The sequence below is a fragment of the Ailuropoda melanoleuca genome, chromosome 12, assembly GCF_002007445.2.
Source record: "Ailuropoda melanoleuca isolate Jingjing chromosome 12, ASM200744v2, whole genome shotgun sequence".
NCBI classification, from domain to species: Eukaryota; Metazoa; Chordata; class Mammalia; order Carnivora; family Ursidae; genus Ailuropoda; species Ailuropoda melanoleuca.
In genome coordinates this window covers 15,237,867-15,256,629 of record NC_048229.1, presented here as the reverse complement: position 1 = coordinate 15,256,629, position 18,763 = coordinate 15,237,867, and the positions used below count along the sequence as shown (strand labels likewise).

Sequence of the window (18,763 nt, the reverse complement as noted above, 5' to 3'; positions counted from 1 at the left end):
TGTGAATGAGGCATTTAATGTCTCCCAGCATCAATTCCCTTGTATATAAAGTGGAGGTTGTTACAGTGCCTACCTGCTAGGCTTGTTAGGGGAACACACAGAGCATGTGGTGTTAGCACCTGGAGCAGAGTGAGTGTCCATTTCATATTTGTTCTTGTTATTTTGGGGTGAGAATGGGCCTAGGGATGCTTTCAATTCTCCCTTCGTCCCTGCTTGAGTTTATAAAGACATCTTGCTAGTTTCTGCCCATTGAGAGAATCAGGCTCCACGTGGGGTGCCTGACAGATGTCCTAATATCTCCATCCAATTTTTTACTCTGAATGGAGTCCGTGATGTGTTGGCTAAACCGGTTCCTTCCATAAAACATGCTCGAGGGGCGCCTGGGTGGCACAGTGGTTAGGCGTCTGCCTTCGGCTCAGGGCGTGATCCCGGCATTATGGGATCGAGCCCCACATCAGGCTCCTCCACTGGAAGCCTGCTTCTTCCTCTCCCACTCTCCCTGCTTGTGTTCCCTCTCTCACTGGCTGTCTCTATCTCTGTCAAATAAATAAATAAAATCTTTAACAAAACAAAATAAAACAAAACAAAACAAAACATGCTCGAGGCTTCTGGTGGGATCTAGTTCCAGTGGGATCTGGAACTTGGTGCTGGGGAAATGTGCTTTGCTCAACCTTGATGTCACGCACTCCCACCCACCCCGCAATGCTTGAGTGTCCCCTGGAGGGGACAGTGCATGTGTGTGTCATCGTGACACTACTGTCCTAGAACCAGGGTATCCAGGCATCTCCCAGGCAAGGGCCAGAAAGCTTTATCATGCCAGCATTGATTCAACGTATTTCTTGTTTTGGATTCCTGTCCACTGTGACCTTTAAACTGAGGCTGCCTGGGGCACAGGAATATTTGGCATACCATTCATTCACCCATTCATTCACTCCACAAATACACTGCTCTAGGCCTGTGGCATAACTGATCAAGACAGACAGGGTCCCTGCCCTCAAGAAGCTAGCATTCTGTTTGGGGAGACAGAGAATAAATAAATTCATAAATAAGAGATTTTCAGATAATGGTGAGGGCTGTGAAGAAATTAGAACCTGGGATGGGGAATGACCACATGGATCCCTGAGGCCAGGACTAGCCTGTGGGTGTCCAGTGAGCACAGAGCCCACTGGGGTAGGTGGAGCTTTGGGGTGCATGGGGAGCTGAGTTTCGAGGTAGGACGGGCCTTCAGGTTTGGATTTTGAGTGGGGACGTGGTACATGTGGTTCTCATTGACAGTGTGTGGTGGGTGGAAAGGCAGCAAGAACTGAACTCAACGAGGTAAGTTAGGTGACTTCGGCCCTTCAGGTAGGAGGCGGAAGTATGGCGTTAACCCACAGAGCAAGGCACTGGCTTAGAGGTGGGGACTGTATGGGAAATCCCACCAGTAGCTACACTTTCATTAATAATGTGATTTTAAGTTAATGATTCTTGGGTTACATATTGATCATTCCAAAGCAAGTGCTCTAATTCAGCTGGAGACCACTCCTGTGCGTGTGAGAGAGAGAATATGTGTCTAATTCAGCTGGAGACCACTTCTGTGCGTGTGAGAGAGAGAGAATATGTGTCTAATTCAGTTGGAGACCACTCCTGTGCGTGTGAGAGAGAGAGAATATGTGGTGAGTGTGGGTAGGTAAGGGTGCCCCAAAACTAGCTTGACTCTGAAAGTTTTGTAGAACCGTATTTTTAATATCTCCAAGTGTTCATGATGGACACCACTTGTGTATTTTTAAACGGGCTTATAAAGTTAGTTCATAAATTTCAGAATGCTCAATCTTAAAAGCCAACATATTTTTGGAACAGAATGCTGATGAGTGTTTTATTTTTTGCACCATATTACATCTTGCCGTTGCATGTATTTTTAGTGCCGTTGGCCACAATTAAGGTAGGGCCCTCAGCTGAGCTAATTTTGATTCCCTGGGTTTAGACTCAAGTATCCATTCTTGGTTATCTCGAGACTATATGTGATTTGTGATCTGGGTTCTCTGTGATCTGGTGGCATCTTCTGCCGTCTTAGGATCCTCTTCCTAAGGGAATAAATGGATGGCTTGATGCTGTAGCATGATCTTAATTATTACAGCAGCAACGAGAGAGTACTCAACACAGACACTTTCTCGAGGATGGAAGCACAGATTGTATTCTCTTTTGATAGGAAAAGCATTCTCTCAGTAGCTTTATTAAGGAATTTTTTTTGAGTCATGTGGATTATTATAGACACCAGGAAAACTGCGTTTTATCATTTGTACTTAAATGCTATAGTTACATGGAAAGCAATTTTTAGGTCACATCTAACACATTTTAAGCAAATATTCTTTCCGCTGCAGCAGAACCAACCGAGCCCGACCTTCCCTCTGTGTGTCATATACCATTACCTCTCTTAATACTCTTGGGGCCCCTATAATTATAAAGCAGATGTGTATATCAGGAAGAGATGTTGGTTTCAGAGTAAGTTTTTCTAGAAAATAGAACTGGAAAAAAGAGGAAAACCCAAACTTGGCTTTGTGCTTGAAGAGACAGCACTGCTGTGTGTGGGTGGCTGGCTGCATGCACCCGCTGCTCAGAAGTGCCTTTTCTCTCCATGGGTATAACTGGCTGTGTATCAGAGATGCGGCCAGGAGGAGTAGGCAAGCAATGTGTGGGCAGGCTGCATGTTCTTTTATTAGCATCCTCATTGTACTGCACCTCATCGAGCCCGGAGCATGAACCAGCCTGGGCCTCTAAAGTCGGCGCTGTTTCCTATTTAATTACCCCCTGCACCGCCAAATGAGGGAGGAAGAGTTGCTCTTGTGTGTGCGCTGAGCTGTTTTGGGGGGTGGCTGCGGACTGACCTGAAGGGATGTTCTGGGGCACCCAGGCTGTGCTGGGCTCAGCCTTGGAGCTGCCCTCCCAGCATTGCACTCAGCCAGCCACGGGTAGAAGTTACCTTCCCTTGAATGATCCATTTCCCTTTCTTCTGTGAGCTTGCTCCTCTGGGTCTCTGCAGCACTGTTCTTGGGTTGCTTCTCTTGGGTTTGTCCAAGGCTGACCAGCCAAGGAGTAGCAGAGTCGGGATTGAACCTACGGCTGTTCGGTTGCAGAGCCCAACTTTGAACCAAAACCCAGTTCTGCTGCCCCACACCTGCGCCCACATCATCATAATGGGATAAGAGCATGTAGAGGCCATAGGGTAAGCTATTCCCTTAGCTTCAGTGCCATGGGATAACAATACCCACCTCATAGGATTGTTGAATGAGTTCCGTGACGTAACTTGTAAAGGTATCAAGTATAGTGTCTGATGGATAGTTAAGTGCTCAGTGAATGGACACTATTATTGATGACAAAGGTGGTGGCTTAATTCTCTCTCCCACATTGCTACTTGTTTGAGGACAGGAATTCTGACTTTCTTGACTAGGTGTCTACATGAAAAATAAATAGAAAACAAATATGTTGAGTCATACCTGTCTCTAGTGTGTTTCTCTTACAGGAGTAATTCATGGAAATGGTATACTGCAGTTGACTTATTAAAAATAGGGTAGGAATATTCTTAATCACTGTCTGAAATCTGCACATTGTCTTGAAATTCATAGCCCACCATGATGAACTTCAAAATTGTGTCCCCCACTCAAGGAGTGACCACAAGGCACCAGTACCAAATAGCCTGGCCAAAATACCACCTTGAGCCAAATGATGGGGACAGTCATACTATGAGTTTTAAATGCCTATACCCGAAATCACAGATGCTTTCTTCTAATTAGCATCCTGGTTCTCAATCATCTCTGTACATTAGAATCAACTGAGAGCTTAAGAAAGTGAGCCTTCCAGGCCCCCTTCCCAGTCTGTCTCTGGTTTAATTGGTCTAGTTTGGCCCTGGATATCAGGGTTTCTTTGTTTTGTTTTAAAACTTCATATATTTTTATTTTTATTTTTTTTTAAGATTTTATTTATTTGACAGAGATAGAGACAGCCAGAGAGAGAGGGAACACAAGCAGGGGGAGTGGGTGAGGAAGAAGCAGGCTCAGAGCAGAGGAGCCTGATGTGGGGCTCGATCCCATAACGCCGGGATCACGCCCTGAGCTGAAGGCAGACGCTAAACCACTGTGCCACCCAGGCGCCCCTAAAACTTCATATGTTTTTAAGAGCAGTTTTAGGTTTGCTGCAATATTAGCAAGAGGTGTGGAGATTTCTTCTTTACCCCCAAATGTGCACAGCCTCCCCCATCGTCAACAATATTCTTTTTTTTTTTTTTAAGATTTTATTTATTTATTTGACACACACAGAGAGAGAGAGAGACAGCCAGCGAGAGAGGGAACACAGCAGGGGGAGTGGGAGAGGAAGAAGCAGGCTCCCAGCAGAGGAGCCCAATGTGGGGCTCGATCCCAGAACGCCGGGATCACGCCCTGAGCCGAAGGCAGACGCTTAACGACTGAGCCGCCCAGGCGCCCCCATCGACAATATTCTTGTTACAGTTGATGAACCTACACTGACATGTCGTCATCACCTAGAGTCCATAGTTTACCACTGTGAGTGGTGTGCATTTTATGGGTTTGGACAAATGTGCAAGGACATGGATCCACCATCATAGTATCACATGGAGTATTTTCACTGCCTTACATCGGTGTTTTATAAAAGCTTTGCAGGTGATTCTAATGCACAGCCCAGTAGAAGACCAGGGAAGTTCCAGAAAGCTGTGAGGACCTTTACCCCCCTCCATTCCTCCAGCCTTAGGTACAAGCTGGGTTCAGTACCAGCAGTCTTACCATAGCTTTTTTTTTTTCAGGTGTAATTTTTTATTTATTCTAAAAAAGAGAGATTTCTTTAGCACCTTTATTCTGAAGAGCTCTTAATTGCCGTACTTAGAACTTCTAAACAGTGAACATTTGTCAAGCATCAAAATAGCTATCAAAATAGAAAGAGGGAGTTGGATCTCAGGTGACGAGGAGGGCTGTCTGATGGTCTCCCATGAGTGCAGGTGGGTGGGGGGTGCACATCCTCTTGATTCTGGGACTCATTAACGGGTGACCTAGAAACGCTTTTCTTTTCTTTTTTCTTTTCTTCTTTTCTTTTCTTTTCTTTTCTTTTCTTTTCTTTTCTTTTCTTTTCTTCTTTCTTTTCTTTCTTTCGAATAAGCAATCAGCTTTTGTACCCACAGCAGTGCACTTTAAACAGTAACACTGCTGGATCCTGTCCTCCATGTGTTATATCAAGTTTTGGGGCCGCTTCCCACCCCTAACATCACACACCCCCTGTAATTCGTTCTTCTAGAAGGGGCTGGTTCTGTGTTCAGGTGCAAAGGGCTATGGCCTCTGCTATCATCCCTGACCCAGGTCGGTGTGTACGTAACTTAGTGACATGTGGGTGCCTCCTGATTACTGAAGGACCAGGGACCCCGTCTGTGGATCATCTCTCCCTCCTTTGGGGGTTTGGGTCTCCTTCTCTAGCCTACCCACCAGAGTGAAGTCAGGAATAAAGGAAGTAGCAAAGGCAACCCAAGGTCATGCCAAGCAACCCATTTCATCTCAGATTAAAAAGAAAAAGTGTGTATGTGTGTGGGTTTTGGCTAGATTTTAGATAGAAAACAGGCTAGTAAGAGCTCTAGAACTTGATTAAAATTTCTTGCCAAAAGTGATATCAAAAGATTTGTTTCTGGATTTCAATCCCTGTTGACAATTTTTGTGAATAATCAACATTCGTTTTAATGAGGATAATAGCACGGAACACTTCACCCGCCCCTCCTGGAGTTTTACTACTCCAAGCAACTGTTGTAGCCTGTGAGGCACGGACTATTTATTTTCACCATTGTATGGGTTATGATAATAGAAATGACAATGATAATAGTAATGCTTGACATTTATTGAACCCTTGTAATGTGCCAGGTGCTGCGCCAAGGTGATATCTGGCTTGTCTTATTTAACCCTCACAAGAATTCTTTGAGGGAGGTTGAGGATTATCCCCATTTTACAGATGAGGAAGCCAAGGCTCTGTGAGTGGCAGAGTCAGATTTCAGAGCAGCATGCCTCTGGGTGTCGACTGCACGTACGTAGGGAGCCGTCACTGGGGTACGGTGAGCCAGCCATGCTGTGCCAGCCCTTGCCGCTGGGCCAGGGAGAGAGGGCTGAGTTGCTGCAGGAAATGGACCTCATGTAGGCCAGGAAGGAGTTTGGGGCATCAGAAAGCAGAATTTCACCTGCTGGTAAGAAGTGAGTGCTCACTGATAACCGGCTCCAGCAACCCTGTTACCAAGACAACAAAGATGGGCACATGGGGCGGTGGTGGGCTCTGTCACATGTCCCTCCGAGCACAAGAGCCTCTGCCGGCTGTTCCTCTGGCCCTGCCCCCACCCCAGTGTTCATGCCCAGGGTGCCAAGCACTGAGGGCAGCTGCCCTGGGTGTGAAGTGTCCTTTCCCCCATAACTCACTGCTTCTCAGGACAAGGCAGAGTGTGTAAGTGACATATACATGTGCAGATGAGTGCTTCCTTCCTGTGGAGAGGGCCTCCTTCTAGGCCCCTCTCGGGAGGTCATACTGCATTCTTTTCGTGATACCGTCCTGGGCACTCTGTCGGGTGCATGTCAGTGCTTGAACTCCAGCTGTCTGTAGAGACCAGCAGAGATCAATTATGAATTGGCAGCTTCGTCATCTCTAAAATGAGGATAATCAATCGAATTTGCCTCATAGAATGATAGAGAATAAAGAGTTAAGACCTAGGTAGCTTCAGACCAGAGCCATGTATGTAGTCTGTGCTCGAGGTGTACTAGTCTCCTGTTGCTGCTGTAACAAGTTGCCACAAGTAAGTGGCTTAAAACAGCGTGAATGTATCACCTTAGAGCTCTGGAGGTCAGAAATCCAAGATGGGTTTTGTCGGGCTGAAATCAGGGTGTAGACAGGGCTGTGCTCCGTGGAGCCTTTAGGAGAGAACTGGTTTCCCTGCCTTTCCCAGCTTCTAGAGGTCGCCCAGATTCTTTGGCTCGGGGCAGGTCGGCCAGAGTTCTTGCTTCTGTCTGCCTCTCGGCCTCATGGCCTTGGTGTACTCAGAAGCTTCTTGAGCCAGCTCTGTGCACAGCTGCAGAACTCTGGCAGGTCTGTAATCTCTGCCACAGGTTCTGAAAGCAGCTTTTTAGAACCACCTGCTGGCCACCTTGACACTGGCTTTCTTCTTCTCTAGGTCTGTCGTGTCAAGTCTGGACTCCCCTGCCAAGACTAGCTCCATGGAAAAGAAACTTCTCATCAAAAGCAAAGAGCTGCAAGACTCCCAGGACAAGTGTCACAAGGTATTTATTTCCGCAGCCGGCCTCCCTCCTTGCTCCAGGATCCTCCCGTCAATCTATGCCAAGGGATCTGCCCGGGGCCGCTGCTGGCGCTGAGCCAACTGATCCATACCGAGCGGGCGAGGCGCTCCCTCCCTCGCTGAAGTCTCGCCTCCAGCAGCTCAGAGGGAGATGAATTCAGGCCTTGACGTTGCCGTAAATCCTTTAAATCTTAACCAGAGGAGGCCCTGGATTTAAAACGGCCCGTTCCTCAGCATGACCCAGCCAGATGTCTGCTTCTTCCGGCAGGTGGCGTGGGTCCTCACCTGTGGCCGAGATGCATCCCATCTGCTTTGAGTGATGCGAAGTCTCTCTTCTTAGTCCTTTAAACCTCCTGCTTATGTAACTGCGGCCATTGTGTTGACTATGCTCAACGTCTCTTAACGCTCACTGTTCCTGCCCAGGGGCAGCTCTCTGGAAGCTCCTAAAACCCACTCCTTGCCTGGGACTCCTCTAAGAGTGCAGACGAATACATATCTCCTTGCCCTGTCCTGGATTGGTCCTCTAGATCTTTGCAAGGAGATGGGGGGGATCAAGATGGATTTGGGATAAAATTAAAGTGACATGTGCCAAAAACCAAACTAAACCCAAAAAGCATACAGGTGAAAAATGGTGATTGTGGCTTCCTTGCTCACTGGGCTAGAGAAGTGACCAAGTGTGAACCGAGTCTTGGATGAGAGGAGTGACTTAGCATTGGTGACTGTCCTTACGAAGAACTGTGCACTCCCGGGCGAAGAAGCAATGGTATTTTCTTCCCAACCTTTGGCGAATTAGTGCCAGCCCAGACCACCAGGTGGTTTTGGAGGCTGCTTGAGATTTGATTGCTCCTAACGAACCTCCACGGGCCCTTTTAACCTGTCGATGTGTCTGTTTCAGATGGAGCAGGAAATGACCCGGTTACATCGGAGAGTGTCAGAGGTGGAGGCTGTGCTTAGTCAGAAGGAGGTGGAGCTGAAGGCCTCTGAGACTCAGAGATCCCTCCTGGAGCAGGACCTTGCTACCTACATCACAGAATGCAGTGTGAGCCTTCCCCAAAGTCCCCTTCCCTTGGAGGCGGCACTTCCTGTTGTGTGTGTCTCATCCTGTTTCATGATGGCTTCATGAGGCACATCACAGCCAATGGCAGAGAGTAGAGAGAGAGAGAGAGAGAGGGAGTATTCAAAGGCAAGCTGTGTGATTGGCAGGGTAGCCTGAGCCAGGCGGGGGGTCCCCGGTGAGGACTGGGCTCCAGGAGTCCAGGTAGGCTGTGGAGCCTGGACACAGGCCTAGTCGTTGCTGCGGCAAGCAGCCGAGGGTCCGAGCGCCTCCTATCCCAGCCTCTCTGATCTATATCCCGTCCACCACCAGCAGCCTCAAGAGCCCTGTTCCTAAATGAGCACAGGAACATGTATTTTGAATCTGCCTGAGATCTGTTTTCCATTGCTTAGAACCAGCGCAGCAACAAGAAAACTCAGCCTGTAAAAAAAAAACCCAGGCCCTCTGTCATTATTTACCATGTGACGTTTTTAGTTTTTTTTTTTTTTTTCCTTTCCTTCACGAGAGTAGACTGTCTTCTCCATTGTCTCGTTAAATTTTTCATTCAGGTGTTTTTTTAATGTGGCCAATTAAACAGTCTTAAGAAGTTGAATCACACATTTTTCAAGTTTTTTTTTTCACAAGGGAGAGGAAATCTATAGAACGTGGCTGATTAAGAATAACTGCTATGTTTCCATTCCAGATTTGGCTGCCTTTCAGTGGTGGGTGAAGTTATTCAGATCTGTATTTCAGATCTGTATTTCAGTGCCACTAAAGCTTTGAGGGAACCTTATGGATGAAAGGTGTCCAGAAAACGTAAGCCAGGAGGTGGATTTAGACTCCTTGGGGTCTTAAATGGCAGTTAGGCAAGAAGGAAGTTCATTGCTCCTCTGAAAGAGGGGATCTATCCCAGAGAGTCCTCCAGTAGATGATATTCCAGAACAGACTTCGTAGCCATCCCCATGGTAGGTTAACGAAAGGCTAAAGGATCCTTGTTGGTTTTCAGCCCTGAACACACAAGTAAGTATCTGCCAGGACAGGTAGACGGTGGTAGGAGGCAGGTTGTGTTGCCAGTTTGCAGTTTCAGGCCGGACCCGTGAGGACTCAAGGTTGAGATGATGTTTCTTGAACCGAGTGGTTTTACAGGATGAAAAAAACCGGAGCCAGCAACCAACTGGAAGTTGTCAACTTTGCTCCGTCTCCCGAAACCGTCCTGGTGTCTGCGAAGCAGCTTGCAACCTCCCTTAATGAATCTTTTCAAACAGAGCAGGAACCCCAGGGCCTCCCTATTAAAATTTTTGCTTTCCTCAGAGCTTAAAGCGCAGTTTGGAGCAAGCACGGATGGAGGTGTCCCAGGAGGATGACAAAGCACTCCAGCTGCTCCATGATATCCGGGAGCAGAGCCGGAAGCTCCAGGAAATCAAAGAGCAGGTATGAGTGTTGCTCGGGCGTGGGCCGGCACCCTGGACCTCCGAGTTCAGGGGAGGTGTGTTTCGGGAGGGGTGGGGGAGGCAGGGGAGAGATGTATGTAGGTCATTTGGAAACTGTAGATGCCCCATGATTTATATAAATGGTGGAGTGCTTGTTCTAGCTCCTTTTGAAGTCTGCAGCCCATTGTGGCTACTCTTCAACGAAAGGTGTAGGTTTAGAACAAAAGGGGCCAAACTGGGGCCAATGGGACGAATCTAGCTCACCACCTGTTTTCCATGGCCACAAGCTAAGAATGGCTTTTGCATTTTTAATTGGTTGAGGGGAAAAAAATGAAGAAGACTATTTTATGACATGTGAAAATTATATGGAATTCAAATTCCAACATCCATAAATAAAGTTTTATTGGAACACAGCCATGCCCATTCATTTATGTAGTGTCCATGGCTGCTTGTCATGCTACAGTGGCAGGGGTGGGTAGTTGTGACAAAGACCATATGGCCTACGAAGCAGAAATTACTTGCTATCTAGCTTTTTACAGAAAAAAGTTTGTCAATCTCTGCTTTAGAGCATCAAAAAAATTAATATTTTTATAGCTTTTCAGATGTACTTTAAGTTTTTGAGAGAAGATAGGATATTTCTTTTCTTTTCTTTTCTTTCTTTCTTTCTTTCTTTCTTTCTTTCTTTCTTTCTTTCTTTCTTTCCTTCCTTCCTTCCTTCCTTCCTTCCTTCCTTCCTTCCTTCTTTCTTTTTTAAGATTTTATTTATTTATTTGAGAGAGAGAGCACGAATGAGGGGAGAAGCAGAGGGAGAGGGAGAAGCAGACTCTCTGAGGAGTCTCGGTCCCAGGACCCTGGGATCATGACCTGAGCCGAAGGAGACGCCTAACGGACTGAGCCACCCAGACACCTCGAAGCCAGGATATTTCATAGTTTTACTTGTGTAAAGATAGAGAAGAAGAGTTTGAACAGCGAAGGCTGTGTCAGAATTAACCCAGGGAAATCTAAGTGCAGAAAGCCATTCCCTTAGTGTTCAGAAAAAAGAATCAAGATGTTTAAAAAGCCTACTCTCTCTCTCTCTCTCTTTTTTTTTTTGTTCCTTTCTAAAAGGGTTTTCTTTCTAGATAGTTCATTTTTATTTTGCTTCATTGTTTCCTTTTTAGCATGGATTTTTCGGTCCTTTGAAGAAACTGTAAATAGAAACTTTAATGAAGAGATGGCAACGAGCAATTGGGAGAGCTGAATTATCAGCTGCCAGGCAACTCTCATTCATTTCAGAAAATCTAATGGAAGCAGTGAAGGGAATGAACATTTTTGTCTCTGGGTAGCACAGACTTAGCCATCTGGGTGGTGCTAATGCAAGAGACTCCTGAAAATCATTTGATCCATTAACTTTTCTTTAAAGAAACAATGAATGTTTTGGGGTTTTTGTTGGCACAATCTGTGTATCGCCTTACTATTTTAAAGTGATTAGTGAATATCCTCTTGCTTGATCAAGATGTTATAAATAAACCTGCAAAGGTAATTTTGGCAATCTGTTCTGAACACCGATACTAATCTTAGAGATTTTGAAGGTTACACATAGAGTTTGAAAAATCTGCTCTGACAGTTGACTCATTGCGCCTTTTATCAACATCCGTTTTCATCCTAAAAGTTTCAAGAGATAGGATTCCTTTTCTCCCATTAGTTCAATGTGTTTTGGAGATTTGCTTTTGGTGACATCCTGGGGGAAATGAAAGCCGCATTCGGCCACCAGAGGGAGCAGCTGGTGGCCTTGACTTCCATAGAAACTGAATTATCAGGACATTTTGAAAAGGTACATGCTGGTGGTTGAGTTCAAAGAGATATCTTTGATGATTCATACCACAGTTGGCATACATGTGGAGTTTTAGATTTAATGACTGCTAAAAGTTCTACCAGGGGGGCAGAAAACTTCTCAGTTTCAGATTTTCTTTCTCATTGGAAGATGGATTCATTAATTGGGTTTTTGGTGAGTTTTGGGAGACCAGTCTTTTCAGCAGACTTCTAGTGTTTGGTTTGCAGCTTGTCATTCCTCCCAGATTTGGCATTTATTCCCCCCCACTTTTTCTCTCAAAAGCTGATTTCTGTACAGCTATTCATTTTTTGATTTTCTAATCATTTTGCTTCTGCTTAGCACCCTTGCAGAGTGTTTGCATTTGGTTTACAATAAAAACACCTTAGAATCTCATCTGATAGCTCGATTGGTGGACCATTACTAGAGATTGCTGATGCCCCTCGCCCCTTCCTCAGGAAGGAGAATGGAAGTTTGAGGAACACAGAAGGCGCTGGTGCTTTGGGATTTCTGATTGAACAGGAGTATGTCCGCTACTTTCTTCCCACAAAACTCTGAGGCTCCATCCAGGAGACCTACTTTAGGGCAGACCTCGAAAGTTGTCCATGGTTCCGCATCTTGATCCCACTCAACACTGACTGACAATCCATCCAATGCCGAGATACAACCGCTGTCTCTCAGCATTCCTTGGAAACAGACCTGATTATCTTCTCTCAGATTTTTCCTGAAGCAGGGATTTGGTTAGCTGTTGGATTTATAGGATTTCCTTGAAGGAGGCAGCTTAATAACAGAAGCTCAACAGATGAGGTAGAATTCCTTTTGATGCTTGTAGCAAGCTGGGTACCCCAAGAGCTCAGATTGCTGATAGAGATGCTGCCTGATTCTTGCCTTCCTCCCCCTGGGCGCCAACAGCTCAGGAAAGAGAAATGTTAAGGGGAAGGAACAATGTTGTGTCCTTGCTCTTGACAAAACACAAAAATTACTTACCCTTCTTGCTGACAGAAGTTCCAGATAGAAAAAGGAGCTTGAGGATAAAAGATGCTCAAGATTTTTCTCTCAGCTCTTTGCTTCCTCTAGAGCTTGGTGTTTGTGCCTGTGAGCAGGGCCAGCAGTACTTTTAGGGACTCATAAAATGTTTACACTCTTTTTTTGTTGTTTTTTCTCTTCATCAGAAGAAAAAAATCGAACTTTTAGGTCAAAGAAACACTTTTCATAGATAATACTAATGTTTTTGTCTCTATATGAGTGCCATTGTAAAATATTTTTTAAAAAGATTTTATTTGAGAGAGAGAGCACGAGCATGAGTAGGGGAGGGGCAGAGGGAGAATCAGACTCCCCACTGAGCAGGGAGCCTACGTGGGGCTCGATCCCAGGACCTAGAGATTATTACCAGAGCCAAAAGCAGATCTACCCAGGCGCCCCATAAAATATAATTTTTAATGCATATATATATTTTTTAAAGATTTTATTTATTTATTCGACAGAGATAGAGACAGCCAGCGAGAGAGGGAACACAAGCAGGGGGAGTGGGAGAGGAAGAAGCAGGCTCATAGCGGAAGAGCCTGATGTGGGGCTCGATCCCGTAACGCCAGGATCACGCCCTGAGCTGAAGGCAGACGCTTAACCACTGTGCCACCCAGGCGCCCCTGCATATATTTTTTTTTAAATGGAGAAGGGAGTCCAGGGAGGCACAGTGTCCAGAGCCACAAAAGTCATAATGCAACGCTGGCCAAGGGGGCTAGAAAGTAAAGGATGCAAGTAAAGGATGTATCATTTCACATAATCTGGCTCATGTTCCACTCTCTCAGTTCAGATAATTGTGAGCAGGTTGTGAAAACCTTTGGTTCCATAACCCAGCATCAGCCACTTTGTGTGCACCTCCCAGACAGCCTGGTGCCCTATGACTTCTGGGACTGACCTTCAATAATAGTATGCTTATGGGTGGGCAAAGTGAAATGAGATCATGCTCCACTCTGGGCCCATTATTTTCCTTTCCCAGTTATATGGAGAGGTGTGCTTGCATGAAAACCATCCAGTTTTCTTAAGAACATCACCTCTGCTTTAGTGTGCATCTGGGGGAATTGCCTACTACAATGGATTGAAAGGTTTGCTTTATACCCTTATTTAAAAAATCAATTATTGTTTTTATGGATTAAAAACATGTCCTTGCTTAATTGGTACCTCTTCAGTGATTTCTTGGGAGAATAGATCTTAGAGATATTCACTGTATATTGTGAATATCAGAGACGGTCTTGATTCAATTCCTTGTTCTTTTCATTTTATATCCTTCCCCCCCCCACCCCAAGTCACCTTGGATGGGATACATGTTCATTCATAATTCCTATATGCATATGCTTTGATTTTGCTAACAGAACACATTCATACTTTGCCCCAAAGTTTTCAAAATCATTGCCCATTTCTCCTGGTAAATCCAATTTTGAAAAACCAATTCAAATGTTCTGTTTTGATTTTAGAAATCCATTTTGGAAAAGGTCAGGCTGTTTGGATCACTTTAAAGGTTTGCTCAAAGGAACAAGATAATTCTTTCTCCGGAGTTTTGCTCACAAGTTATTTTGACCAGAGCCAGTGTTTCTGACTCTTCCAAATTTCAGGGTGACTTGCATTTCAAGAGCAATGTTAAGTTCATCATTCAGTTTTGGGCCCAGAGAAATTAATGGTGAGAAACCGACATGATGAGTTTCACCTTCCAAGATTCTTTCCACCGAGATTTCCAATTACCCCCTTGAGCCTTCTGAAAGGTTAATTTTAAAACTAGTACCGTATCTAATTGTGTTAGGAGCACAGGACTTCTAAAGGACAAATCTATATAAATGATTACCCTTGGAAGAAAGCTACACATAAGCAGTTTATCCTGGTTGTTTAAAGAGCATCCCTTTCAGCTCTCCTGTGTTGCAGATGCCTTGAGGTTCTGTGTTACTTGTGTGGTATGATTTGCTCAAAGGATCTTATTAGATACAGCCACACATGTTCCAAATGGTGTTGGAACCATAGACTAATGTTACATGTTCTACATTAAAACAATTTAAAGATTTTTATTTATTTGAGAGAGAGAGAGAGACCATGTGAGGAGAGGAGCAGAGGGAGAGGGAGAGAAAGGGAGAGAATCCCAAGCAGACTCCATGCTGAGTGTGGAGCCCGACTCGGGGCTTGATCTCACAACCCTGAGATCATGACCTGAGCCAAAATCAAGAGTCAGACAGTCAACCAACTGAGTCAACCAAGTGCCCCTACCTACATTAAAATAGTTTAAAGATTTAATATTCTTATCTCCTTCCTTGCCCTCCCTACAGCTCTCCCTTCTGCCCATTTTGATCCATCTTTTCTCTAGGATTGTTCTCTGATGATCTTCCTTCAGCCTGCATCTTCCCTCTGTGATCCATGGTCTTCTGTCTTCACTGCCTGTCTTTTCTTTTAGGAATTCTAAAGTTTGCCTTTCTTCCCTTGCCTGCTCTTTAGGAGTACCAGGCTCAAGTGGAAGAAATGAGGCTGATGATGAATCAGTTGGAAGAGGACCTTGTTTCGGCAAGGAGACGGAGTGATCTGTATGAATCGGAGTTGAGAGAGTCTCGGCTTGCTGCTGAAGAGTTCAAGCGGAAAGCGACAGAATGTCAACATAAACTAATGAAGGTAGCCAGCCATCTTCCAGAAGGCTGTTTTTGGGGTCGACGCCTGGATGATCTGAGCAAGAATAAAGGGAATACTAACTTAATGAGTATGTGTTTAGGGGAATAATGGAAGACTGTGCAAAGCTCTGGTCTTTTTTTAGAGAAGATAACATATTTATCATCATCATCGTCATCATCATCATTTGGCCGTAGAGATCAAGAAAGTATAGTAGGCAGTGTTGTCTCTATAAGACTTTAAGGTTCTTGAGGTTTTCCAATATGTTTTATCTCTTAAATTACAGGCTAAGGATCAAGGGAAGCCTGAAGTGGGAGAATATTCCAAACTGGAGAAGGTATTTTCCATTATTGGTATTGCTATTTTTGGTAGATAATCTGTAATTTTTTTTTAAGATTTTATTTATTGAGAGAGAGAGCTCACATGTGTGGGAGCGGAGGGGGGGGTGGTAAAGGAGCAGAGAGAGAAGGATGGGCAGATTCATGCTGCGTGTGGAGCCCAGTGCATAACCTGAGATTACAACCTGAGCCGAAATCAGGAGTTGGACACTCAATCAACTGAGCCATCCAGGTGCCCTGATAATCTTAAATGTTAGTTTCCACCGCCAGTCTTGGAATGGATAGAGAACTCTCTTCCAGGTTTATTTTGATGGCCAATCTCTGGGCAACCATATTTAGCTTTAGCTGTGATTCTAAAAGGGATAAAAGACACCTCATTTTTAATCATGCCTGATCACAGTAACATACAAACTGAGACACCTAGTAAAACACAGGTGAAAATTTCTATAGTCTTAAGGCACTGGGCAACTTTGATCCTCTTGCCATTTGTGCGTTGCTGGTTCTAGGGAAGTAGCACTGGAGGTTTTCATTAGGACATTCAAAGACTTCTCTGGTAGGCCTCTGTTCTTTCTCTCCATTAGTAGGGGCTGGAAAACAGAACAAAAAGACCCCACAGAAACCTTCAGAAAATAGCACTGCACTAAATGTAGCAAGACATTCATGCCAATTTACCTTTTGCTTTATTTCCCGGGATTTTAATTATAGATCAATGCTGAGCAACAGCTCAAAATTCAGGAGCTCCAAGAGAAGCTGGAAAAGGTAAGCCCGAGGTGATGTTTTGGGAACTTACCCCTCATTTCCAAATACTTTTCTTTGCCTTGTCTTGGAGCCTGAAAGATGAGAGAGACAGAATTAGTCAGCCAGCACCGAGGAAAATGAAGGGGGAGTGAGTTATTACCTGAAAATATCAGAGTTCTGAATATAGTTTTTCCTTTTGAGACATGTCAGCAGTGTTTATTTTTAAAAACCCAAGCTGCGTGAGACTCTCAAGTAAAAGTTCTAATTATATTATGACGGAACCCAGGAGGCCAAGAGGCCAGCTTCTCTCCCTTCAGGGGGCCAGCCTCCCTGTTTTGCCCATTTGTAAGAGAAGCAGGTGTTGTTCATGATCCAGACGGCTTTCAGTGAGAAACTGTGGGCAGCCTTCCTGCCCATTGGAAGACTGGGGGAGCCAGGGAGTCATCTCTGGGTGGGGGAGGCAGTAGGTTTGGTTTACAACATCCTGTGCGGTTGGTGCTAATGACTCTCCCATTAGCGGAACGCTGGAAATGCTAATGCACGGTCCAGAATGGATGTGGTTCTGAGACACGCCTGTCGCAGCAAGAATGTTCATGTGTTTCCTGGCCTGCTTTAATAGGGCCTTTTCTTACTTTTTTTTTTTTTTAAATTTCAGTGAAAAACACATAACGTTAAATTTACTGTCTTAACCATTTAAAAGATTTATTTATTTATTTGAGAGAGAAAGAGCACTTGCATCCGTGCTGTGCCTGCAAGTTGGGGGAGGGGCAGAGGGAGAGAATCTTTAAGCAGTCTCCTGGGGAGCATGGACCCTGACTTGGGGCTTGATCTCACGACCCATGAGATGATGATCTGAGCTGAAACCAGGAGTCGGATGCTTACCTGACTGAGCCACCCAGGTGCCCCTACCATCTTAACTATTTTAAGTATAGAGTTCGGTAGTGTTGACTATATTCACATTGCTGTGCAGTGGGTCTCTAGAACTTTTTCTTCTGGCAAAACTGAACCTCTTGACCTGACCTTGGTAAACCACCTTTCTAGGTTCCGTTTCTGTGATTTGGACTACTTTAGAGATGTCATATGAGGGACATCATCGAGTATTTGTTCTTTCATGACTGGCTTACTTTGCTTAACATAATATCCTTGAGCTTCATTCATGTTGTAGCGTGTGACAGGGTTTCCTTCTTTTTAAATACTGCGTGATATTCCATTGGGTGGATAGACCACATTTTGTTCATCCGTTCATCTGTCCCCTTCTCACCTATCCAGGAGATCACTAATGAAAGCTTCTACCGCCCTCTTTCAGCTAGACATTTGTCTGAGGATTCATGTCTCTATCTAGAACTGTGTTCTCCACCAGAAGTATGATGCAAGCCACAAGTGTCAGCTACTGGTGTAATTTTATTTTTTTATTTATTTTATTTTTTAAAAATATTTTATTTATTTATTCGACAGAGATAGAGACAGCCAGTGAGAGAGGGAACGCAAGCAGGGGGAGTGGGAGAGAAAGAAGCAGGCTCATAGCGGAAGAGCCTGACATGGGGCTCGATCCCATAATGCCAGGATCACGCCCTGAGCTGAAGGCAGACGCTTAACTGCTGTGCCACCCAGGCGCCCCTACTGGTGTAATTTTAAATTTTCTAGTAGCTACATTAAACAGGCAAAAAGAAACAGGTGAAGTTATTTGAATGATACAGTTTATTTAATCCGATAGAGCCAAAATATCATTGTTGCATATATCAATATTAAAACATTTACACTGTTTCAATTTTTTAATGAATCAAATGTAAGTTACTTTAAAAATTAATTTTCCAGCCACACCAGCTACATTGCAAGTGTGTGGCCAGTGGCTCCCATGTTAGACAGTGCTAGTCTCAGAGATGAAGTTTTCTTGAAGTTTAGACTTTTTAAAAATTATAATTCAAAGCAAATAAGTGTGAGACTGTTTGTTTCTTACCCTCAGGTCTTTGCTCTGATGCTGTAAGAGCTGCAATATAGTTAAGAACCAAATGAAAATTAACTTCAAAAGGTTTAGCTGGGTTTTTTTTTTCTTTTTAAGCACATATTTGTGAATTACCAGTGAACTCTGTGGTTGTTGTAGCCTTTGATTGGTTGAAGAAGAGCTTACAGTTTTTATCCTGTTTTTTAATAAAAGTAGTACTGATTCCCTGTAGGAAAATTAGCAAATGAGATAATTAAATAAGGAGAAACTTAATGCTCTGAGGGTAAATACATTCACACCTTGGTAGATAAGTCCTCCTAGTTCTTTCTGTTTGCATTTACTACATTGCATTGAATCTAAGATAATAATGATTATCAGATACACTCTGTGCACCCCAAGAAGGAAAAATTGCTGTCCATTTTAACTATAAGATGCATTCCAAATTCAGTGATGTTAATATATATATAATATATATATATATATATATATATATATATATATATATATATATACATATCCGTGGAGCGAAT

At 44.3% G+C, this 18,763-nt stretch overlaps 1 protein-coding gene across 8 annotated transcripts in view; it reads left to right on the top strand.

Annotated features, from left to right (window-relative positions):
• The window catches only part of CIT (citron rho-interacting serine/threonine kinase), a 170,887-nt gene that overhangs the window by 70,460 nt on the left and 81,664 nt on the right, over positions 1 to 18,763 (top strand). For all 8 annotated transcript variants that reach the window (XM_034672359.1, XM_034672358.1, XM_019800123.2 and 5 more), the window contains 6 exons: positions 7,178 to 7,283; positions 8,196 to 8,339; positions 9,645 to 9,764; positions 15,051 to 15,221; positions 15,502 to 15,552; positions 16,259 to 16,312. In XM_034672359.1, coding sequence (XP_034528250.1) covers positions 7,178 to 7,283; positions 8,196 to 8,339; positions 9,645 to 9,764; positions 15,051 to 15,221; positions 15,502 to 15,552; positions 16,259 to 16,312 — 646 coding nt within the window. The remainder of the gene's footprint in view (positions 1 to 7,177; positions 7,284 to 8,195; positions 8,340 to 9,644; positions 9,765 to 15,050; positions 15,222 to 15,501; positions 15,553 to 16,258; positions 16,313 to 18,763) is intronic.